At 33.3% G+C, this 10,400-nt stretch overlaps 1 protein-coding gene across 1 annotated transcript; it reads right to left on the bottom strand.

Annotated features, from left to right (window-relative positions):
• Positions 1-1,644: 1,644 nt before the first annotated feature.
• LOC121322350 (putative sodium-coupled neutral amino acid transporter 11) lies at positions 1,645-9,763 on the bottom strand. Its single transcript, XM_041262192.1, has 12 exons — positions 9,633-9,763; positions 9,370-9,490; positions 8,090-8,164; positions 7,836-7,970; positions 7,102-7,167; positions 6,480-6,586; positions 6,022-6,101; positions 4,476-4,546; positions 4,037-4,198; positions 3,466-3,578; positions 3,195-3,326; positions 1,645-2,904 (listed from the first exon to the last, which is right to left on the bottom strand). Exons 1-12 carry the CDS (start codon positions 9,672-9,674, stop codon positions 2,626-2,628), a joined length of 1,383 nt encoding a protein of 460 aa, XP_041118126.1. The 5' UTR covers positions 9,675-9,763; the 3' UTR covers positions 1,645-2,625.
• Between the last annotated feature and the right edge of the window lie 637 nt (positions 9,764-10,400).

Raw genomic sequence — 10,400 nt, 5'->3', positions numbered from 1 at the left:
TCACTATTATTGTTCAATAAACGTTGCTTATTTTGTCTACTTTATATATACAGTACATTCACAAATATATGTCCTACTGCTGATTAGTTTAGATTAGTTATCATACAATGAAAACGATTATGCTATGTACAGAGCACTGGGGTGAGAATTGGCCTGAGAGGGTGAGGATTAGCCTGGGAAAGAACTCACCCTGGGTGAGAATTAACCTGTAACACTGTCAGCTGGAAATGAGAAGGCTGTAAACTACCAACAACGTTTACAGCTATTCCATATATGTGCTGCAAAATAAATAAATAAATATGAATCTACACTAGATTTAAAACAAATCTTTATTCATCATTCAAATTCAAGACAAAACGCAAGATAGTATTCATTCCTAGCAAAATGACATGATGTCCCAGAGCCATCTAATTCCAAGCCTCTGCTACTTTGCTACTCTTCAGGGTTTTCTGAGATGGGAGTTTGAAACAAAGGAACACTTATGGGAAGCTATGACGTCATCTATACATTAATCCTAATGAATTATTCTGACCATGTTTGTGTTTAAATTGCTTTGTTTTGGCCCTTGTTCCTTCTATTGTTTATTTATTATAAATTACTTTTTCAAATGCCTTTGTTTTTTGACACTTGAATTTGTTTCTACTTTTGAGAAGCAAGTTATTATTACATGACTGAATAAAGGTATGGTTCATTAATTTTGCACTTAGTGTAATACCCCCCAACCCAGACTTCACTCTAAACATGTCTATTCATGTCGATAATTCAATATTGTTTTGCCAAGGCACAGTGCAAAAGAGGGTTCAAACTTCCTTTGACCTACCAATGTTTAAGAAGCTAAACAGGCACAACTCCAATACAATAGTACTGTAGTTGGGAAGAGCAGATACTGATTCATATATTTAATGCCTGCCTGGGATTTCCAGTTTTCTGTATTATTCTTGATGGTATTATTCTTTGGCCTTCAGCACCATGTACAGTATTTGTGCAAATACACTGCACATGACACCTTGTTGTGTTAAAGGGCAGGAATTACGAAACTGGAACTGATCTATTCCATGCATTTTCCATTATTAACGCACTGCAGGACTCACACCAGAAGAGGTGAAACATGTGGTTCCTGATTAACTACTCAAAGCAAACGCCCCTAATTTTTGATGACAGTTAGGTGAAGTAATGTGTTAGCTATCCAGCGGGTGGCACTGAATGATATAAGTGGAATGTAGTTTTTATCTGGCAGGAGAGTGTATTGTGCAAAAGGACTGGATTTCCATGCCCTATTAGTGAATCTGATTTTAAAAGATTATACTATATAGAACATAATAGACATTATTGTTCAATAAACCAAACCCTTTATGTCACATGTTACATTGGTCCCCTTTTTGCAAAGCAATACCTGTTTTCATTAATTAAATTAAATGTAATTAGAGTTAACAATGAGCTGTTTCTAAAAAAAATTAGAAAAACATCACACAGCTGACTTGTGCTTAAACAAATTCAGGACTTTAAAAGAGGAAAGCTCAAACCACTGGTCATATAACAGCTGTAGCTACTGTACATAGCACATTGAAGTTACTTGGAGACAGCATTTTCCCAGTCAGAAGACTGTTATATCCTTGTACTTTATTCTGTACTTATGGCCACAGTTTTAGGAAGACTCAAGACTGTCAAATCAGCAAAATACTACATCATTGTGACTAACACGTATCAACACACATTACATAATTTATGCAGGATTATGTCTACAAAATACCTGGACTTGCATCTTGTAGTTCTTAAGGTAATACATAAAATAACCATTGCAGTTTATTGTTTAATTGGGAGAAAAAAAAAGAAACAACCTTAAAAGATACAATAAAACAATGGTATTACATTGCTAAAACTACCAAAATTGTACCTTTACCAGTGGATACATATGCATATTTACTGGTCTGTCACACATTATATAACCAAAAGTCAGGAAAAAGGCAAGCACACAATGCTCAAAGAACAATTACCTGCCTTATTGCATACATTCAGCTTGACTTTTACTACTTATTAATATGAGCAGTGATGAACAAACCTTTCACAGACCTCCAATTAATAATACAAACAGTACATCAGTGAAACCAAGGGATTTCTAACATGAAGCTTAATGATACCTAGGTATATTACCATTCCCTAGTCCCCTAAAGACCCCGTTACCACATCCATTTTCCTTCAAGAACAAGATTGATTACTTGAAACTAAAGAGGCAAATTGTTTAAAAGATGTCTATAGTCAAAACATTTGATTCCTGGCAACTTTATAAAGGTTCAAATTGCTAAATTTGAAAATAAATACTGCAACTGAAGTGCATCCTAAAAGTGACATGAACTTTAAGGCATTATACAATTACTATTCAAACACTTATGCTTAATAAATAAGCACTGACTGAATCAGCATGCTGAACTAAAAGGAGTGTGGCATTTTAAGGTTGTGTTTGCTTAAGTGCAGGTGGCCATAAAGTAACGGCACAACATCCTCTATCCTAGAACAAAAAAAAACATTAAAGCAGATCACTTTTCATTAAATGTGTTGCGAGTAGTGACCTTTTAAAATATGCATTCAATACCTAGTTGTATTCAGCTTAGAAGGGCAACATCATTTTTAAAAAAGGCTAGCATTAAGGGCAAGTGTTACGTTAGTGGGAAATGTGATGTTATTAAAAGAGGAGTTTGAGGACATGCAATAAAACATTTCTTTTCCATGTGAACATTCTTGGGGGTTCAAGACAGCCATGACAAAACCAACTGTCATCACAGATACACCAGCAATGAGAATCAAACATGAAATAAGGTTATCTCCATGGTACCATCGCTCATCAGAGAGCTTTAGATAGCAAGCTATCGGGATGATAAAAACAAGCGGGGTAGCACTCACAACACCCTGTGAAGACACAATGTAAGATTAACTGGTTTGTGCCTCTGAAGATAAAATAATATTTTTAAAGATATCACTAAAGAACCATATGCAACCTTACACGTACATAAGTTTGTATAATTTTAAATATATTATTTTTGTTATTTAATTAACATATCAAACACATCAGTAAAAATGCAACCAAATATGTGAAGCATTACAAAGTTATCATGTTATCAGTAAGAAATTAAGAAACACTGCATGCAGGACGTGATTTATTTTATAATTATTTTATAAAATATGCATATTGTACTTACATTTAACTCTAAAACAATGCCTAGACAGTCATAGATCAATGATACGACTGTAGACACTGCTATAACAGCCACTGTCACAGCGATGTGAAATACAGTTGTAAGGGCCCCGTTAGAAAACAAATTGGATACCACCTGTGAATCAAATCGAATTTCTACAATCAGGAGCCCAATGATAAATATGTCATTTAAAATATTACATGTTATGCTTTTGAATCTCATGAGAATGTTGTATCAATATATATTTTAATTTACATTAAAGAAAGATACATACCTCTCTTGTTACAAAACATTCAATAGGAAAAGTCAGAATTATGCTGATTCCATAGCAGAGCCTTCCAAATGTTGCCAGATCATCATTTTTGCAATAATTTTCAAATATGTCACCTAAAAAGTAAACAGATAAAAAATCAATAAAACTACTATAGTACATTTCCAATAACTGTGCACTCACTATAACCAAAAACGCTTGTAGTCATACATTAAATTGAGTGTAATATACTATTCACACATGCTTTAAATTTGTTTGAATATTAGTAAACAAGAATTCAACGCTAACCTGTTATTTTACTATCCTACTAAAATTTACTGAATTATCGAACGACAAAATATCAAGGAAGCTCAGTATTACTTTTTTTTTTTAATCAAAGTTAACTGTTAACAAAATGAACACTTTTATGTGTCACTTTTTCTTCTGAGTCATTTATTCTACAAAATACTGGGGCATATTGGTGACAAAGCTAAGACTGCTTGAGTTTGTCAAAAGAAGAAATACATGTTATATCAAATTAGCCTTTGGCCTTTATACAAAATAATTGTTTTGTTAATGAAAAATAAATATTCACCTTGTGTGAAACCAGTAAAAGTAGAATATCCACATCCAGCAAAGAGTAAACTGACAAATGCAGCAAGTAAGACTGACACATGAGTAACACAGGACCAGTTACTTATTGTGGGCTTTTCTAGCGAGCCATAGATCAGAAAGCTGTTGTGATGGCAAACAAACGCTGCAAGGAAATAACAAATCTCATTATATCTCAACTGTCTGGCATTATTAAAAAGCTGCTAGAATCAGGAGGTTGTTCACCTACTTGTCATTCATATTATAATGATACTAAAATCAGGTTGTTTTTATTCTCTGAAAGAGTATTTATTCTACCATATAAAAATCAGATTTATAAAAGGTTTCTTGCTTGTGCCAAAGCCTGTAAAACACATGTTAAAATACTGTATGAACTAATTTTGATATTATGCCAATAGGGAATGTGCCATTAAAAGACTCACCAAAGGACATAACTCCAATTGCCTGAATTGCATTTGGCTGGGCAAATGTCCATGCTTCATCTGTTCTGGGGCTAATAAGAGCAATTCAATAATTAAACAGGGAACATTTTGATATTTTAAAGAAATTCTTTCTTTGTTTTGCAAGCTTTAGTCTACAATGAAAATATGTATTAATAATTAATTTAGTATGCTAAAGAAAGGTCTTGAATCCCCAAAGGCTTAATTCAGAACTTATAGCCAGAAAAATCTGGGGAAAAAAAATCTGTATTCAAATATAAAGCATAAACAGGATCACGTCTATTTCAATTACATTTGTTTATCCTATTTCCGTGTACAATCAGCAAGAATCAGCAAGAATCGAAAACCAAAGCATAACTGTACCTGTGTTTATTAAATAATACAAGAGCAATAGCTTCTTTATTATCAAAACAGTCTGCAGTACCTCATACCGTCCACACGTCTTAGGTGATGTTTCCATAGTTACCAGAATATTCTGAGACTTATCTTTTGTTAAACACAGCAGTACATAAATGCAAGCTCTTTGTTTTAGAAATATATTTTTACCTGAAACGCTTTTTAAAGCAATGCTATGGTGTTTAACGGTGTGTTAAATGGAAATCAATGGTTTGTTTTCAGCCTATTTCACAGCCTATACACACACTGGCTTGTCTCTACTGCCACATTGCCCACTCCATAGTCAATGTATGACACGGGCAATTAACCCAGTGATGAAAACTGGGCCAACTATCTGTCAAATCTATGCAATTCAGAATCTGCATCTGCACCATACATATATATATATATATATAATATATTATTATATATATATATATAATATATATAGATATATATATATATATATATAGATGCACATACAGTATGTGCATGATATACTGTATGTCAGGTTCAGAGCCAGAAACTAACAGATATGTGTAACCAATTGGATGGGGAGGGTGGGGTGCAGCATATTTTCTACAGAGTTTTTAAGTGGCTTTTCTAATTGTTTTTAAGTGGCCTGAACATGATTTGTATTGAAATTTTGCTTTATCACTTTGTGCGCTACACTCAAAACCACGTGAGTGGTTTTTTTTCATGTTTTTATTTTTCTTTTAGAATCATGCGGTTTGCCCATCGATTCCGGTCTTCAAACCACACTAATGCATTTCCATATGCTGTCAGTATCACTCTGTGTGTTTCTCTTAAATGTGGTAAAACTACATTACCATCGAAAATGTAAGTTCAAATACCACCCAGCGCTAATTGAGTATGTTATTTTTCTACATATTTATCCCAATGCTATTTACAGGGTTAAATATTCCAAGAGCCACTGAAACCTCAAGGCATGAGTCCAACCTGTGAACTCAAATCATCCTTAGGCAATTAACCTCTGTAGTTCCCCAGTTAAGATCGGCAACTGCCGTGAGCATGTTTTAGCTACGCTTGCCTGACTCACCCTGCACTCTGCTCTGTGGGACTATCTGGGTATTATTATATCTTTACTCCTAGTACTGTATATATTACCAAGAGCTGTAGATTCTATACTTACATTTGTGGTCCAAGTGTAGCTGCTCTTATAATCACAGTCAAAAGAATCACAACTGTTAGCATGAGAGACAGAAAAGAAACCTAAAACAAGAAATTAGCTTTTAAGACAAGTTTAATTCATATATATATATATATATATATATATATATATATATATATATATATATATATATATATATATATATATATGTTTCTGGATTTGTATTTAACAAACATATAATTAATCTAATGATCTAAATTAGCCTGTGGCTTCTGTGATAGATTCTGTAAAAACTGTGAACATAAAGGTAATAATAGATTTAACCCATGGTCCTGAAGGTTTTGATGGTAACTAATGTGTCCCTCCACAAATTCTTAGTGAGGACTGCTGCACTAAACTTTTCTCTTTTATTGACAATATATTGAACTTAAAACCTCACATTTAAGGTCTGAAAGTATACAGTAAGTATAATTAGTTACCTTTCCCAGCTTGGATATGTCACGAAAAAGGGACAAAGGAAGAGTAAACAGAATTGTTGTTACTAAAATGACAAAATGACGTTGCGCAAGTATGTTGTCAGGACCAACTACAAACAAAAGGACAAAAAAAAGTTTTAAAAAATCGATAGAAATACAATATTTACCTTATTATTCTGGGACTGTATACAGTATAGAGTACACTACAGCAGATTGACATGGTTTCATATTTACAACATTACAGTACACATAGTCTGAATGAATAACATGGCTGCTACAGATTGGACAAGAAATGAGTACATTTGTTGTGGAATTGTTTTCATTTACAAAGTTTAGACATATAAACTTTAAGTATATCACAATTGATTAAGCCCGAATATAAATATATAACTTTTCCTTAGTTTTCTATAAAATAAAGTTGTTTTGTTTGAAGGCTATTAAACTCATTTGAAAGTGGAATAACATTTGTTCTAAACAGCAAGTTATGTGTGGGTAGGTAACATGTGGCTTCACCCTCTTGTATCTTCAAATATGCTGTGCAGCATGCTAATGACACAACAAACAACAAACACAACGATATACATGATTCAGGTACACGTTTATGCCTAAAAGCTTTTATCCATACCTCCAGCTATTCTCTGAAAGACCTTAGTTAAGGTATCTCCAATGATAATGTTGTAGCTCACCATGGCTGAAGGTATAACAAAAAAAAAGTTTAAAAGGGGGGGACAAATCGCCTACATTTAATTAATAATATATATATATATATATATATATATATATATATATATATATATATATATATATATATATATATATTTGAAAAACATCTATCCAAACTTATTCGGAGTATCCGATTGTAGAGGGGTACTGTATGGCGGTCTCTCTGTCTGTCTGCATGTCATACTTATTTTATCGATGTATCTTTCTTGAGACACATAAATAACACTTTTCCAATTTTCATTAAACTATTCATTGCCCTTTGTTATTCTATACTATTCTGCACATACTCTTGCTATACATGTATCATGTACATGTTTTTGTCATACTGACTGAGAGCTTAGTCATGTTGGGGGATGTATGACATATCGACTTTATTAAGATTGAGTTTGCAAGTATGATTTTTGCAGGTTATTATTATTATTATTATTTTTTTGGTTCTTTCCTGTAATATGTTTAGTCACAAAATTCAAGACTCGCAACAATCTTCTCGCTGTTGAATTAACTCACGTTTTATTTACATGCACGGAAAAGTTAAATCAGCTGTTTGAGGGTGAGAAGTTAACACATCATTTAATACTTCAATAGCGTGAACTCCAAATCTAATACATATTTTCAGATAATGTAGAAGACACTTACCAATAAAGGGGTACAAAAACTGCAGAGTGGACAGTATAAGATACCCTATCAAGCCAAAAGCTCTGTTAACTAGAGCTTGGTATGTAGTGGTTCCTGACAAATTCCCTGCTTTTATGAGCAGAATAATTGAGTAATCTGTGGAAAAAAAGAGATGTAGACACCCTTACCACTCATTTGAACTCATACTGTAAAAATACAATATATGTTATATATTCCTATTGTAAGAAAAACTTAAAAAAATAACAAAAAAGTACCAGTGATGTATGCAACCACTAGAAGGAGAATCATTCCTAAAGGGAAGCCAGCCTGCTTCATAGAGTAAGGTAGTCCTGGGAAGATAAAAAAATATATACTTATCACCGACAGGACAGACCACACATGTGATAGGGGAGGATCGTATATTTATAACAACTATAATTTGTATTTATTCGTCATTCAAAAACCAAGATACCATTTGTAGGACTTTTAGTGATGAATCACAATACTCCATTATGAGGTTTAAGTGAAGATTAGGAAAGGCCAGGATCCAACCCAGGCCAAGCGAACTGACAGCCATCAAGTTTCAAGTGTGAGGTCCCTTTTTGTGACTCAATTGATCTAAACAGAGTCAGATCTAAATAATGTTACTTTCAAATACAAAATTATACCAAGAGACTCTCATGTACCATTATAGACGTTATTAACCCATTATTAAGTGCTGCTGTCCTCATTAGAGGGCAGGCTACTTTGTAATTTTTTAAAGCATTTTTAAACTGGCATCTATCTACCAGTTATTTTAATGTTCTCTTTAACTGTATTGCTATGGTAACTAATTCTGATGTTGTTAACTGAAAAAGTTAAGTCTAAATGTAAATGTATGAAATCACATAAATACAGCTTGTGTCCTGTTTTGTGTCCTTGTGTCCTTGTGTCCTATTGCAGCCCAGTTCTCTCTTTCCTTCTTTGCGTATGCAGAGCCAGAAGTCAACTCCCATAAACTTGCAAAACAAACGTTACTTATCTGTATGTTTATGTTAGTGAAGCCTTACTCTTAAATACAAGTGATGCAGCTGGGTGCAGTAACTCACGAGTTCAAACAATAAACCTATTTTTCTTTTCATAAGCTGTTTGTTTCTCTTGATTTGAGTTCAGGGTCATATGATCTATTGAAACTAAGCCTATTCCATAGCCCTGCAACACAGTTTATGGAAGATGAAAGCAAACAGTTTTTTTGTTTGTTTGTTTTTATGATTTAAAAATACTGTTAATACTGTATGTCAGGGCCATGGTATGCCTACACAATTGTGTGTGTGTGTGTGTGTGTCTGTGTGTGTGTGTGTGTGTGTGTCTATATATATATATATATATATATATATATATATATATATATATATATATATATATTATATATATATATATATATATATATCTTGATATTATTTAAAAATGTAAAACAGTATTTATGTTTTACAGATTATTATTGTGATTATTAGGATTACGATTGTTAATATTTTTGGTAATAAAGATGCATTTTGAAAACTGTTCTGGTACTTACCTATTATTCCAGATCCAGTTATTGAATTGATGACATTACAACTAGCTGAAGATAATGTACTTGTTCCACCTCCACAGAGTTGTTTTTCTGGAATCAATTCTGTTCTGTCACCTGTTTCAACCTAAAACACAATATTTATATTGATGTTAAGTTATAAAAGTGGACCGATGTAAGTAAAGCTATAACGAAATGTTAGTATGCTACTGTAGGTATCGCACATTATGCACAAAATAAAGAAAGTTTAAGTTCTGTAGTTGTCTTACTTGTTGACAGCTGCTATCCGCATATTCCGTTTTCTCATCCATTTTTAAAGTTAGGGATCAACTGTCGAAGAATATACTGCCAGTACAATCAAACTTCCAGTCAGAGCAGATGTGTTTACTTGCCCAGCATCCCACCATTCAGTTAGTATCAGCAGCAATAACACATTATATCCAGGGGACGGCGAAGTTCACCCACTCCAGCCTGTTCCATTTGCAACCAAGGTGATCCAATGTATGCATGTGAAATGAAGTCGGCACTTTAAAAGGTGCACTGTTACAAGTAAAACACACGTAAACATAGATAATGCGAGTGTATTGGACAGCCTACCCTTCAGCTGTGAATAAACCTAATGTAGCGATGTAGATTGGAGACGTACAATATATGGTACATTCGCTACAGTAAAAATGTAATGAGTTTTAATATTTGCTTTGACCTTTGTGAGTTTCTCAAATAAAGGATCTGCATTAGTGGTCTATGTTCTAGTGTATTATATTACATGTATTATATAAGCAGAGTTTTTAGAATAAACTCCCACAATGTGCTTTGAGCACGTAGCTTGGTTTATCAGAGTGCTTTAACAAAACATAAAACCACTTTCTTGTGTTCTGAAACTGACGTTTATTCCAGTGTGATCAGTCAACTGGGCAAATAATGTCCTCAGGCAAGATACAGTGGGTTAATTGTGTTTCTCTGTAGTAAGTAACATGAAAAGAAACAAAATTAGAAACGTTAAATTGATTAACAAATCTTCTCATGACTCGACTGTA

Source organism: Polyodon spathula, chromosome 10 (genome assembly GCF_017654505.1).
Source record: "Polyodon spathula isolate WHYD16114869_AA chromosome 10, ASM1765450v1, whole genome shotgun sequence".
In the NCBI taxonomy this organism is placed as follows: Eukaryota; Metazoa; Chordata; class Actinopteri; order Acipenseriformes; family Polyodontidae; genus Polyodon; species Polyodon spathula.
Note: the sequence above shows the minus strand (reverse complement) of the source record. Positions and strands in the feature narration are given on the sequence as shown.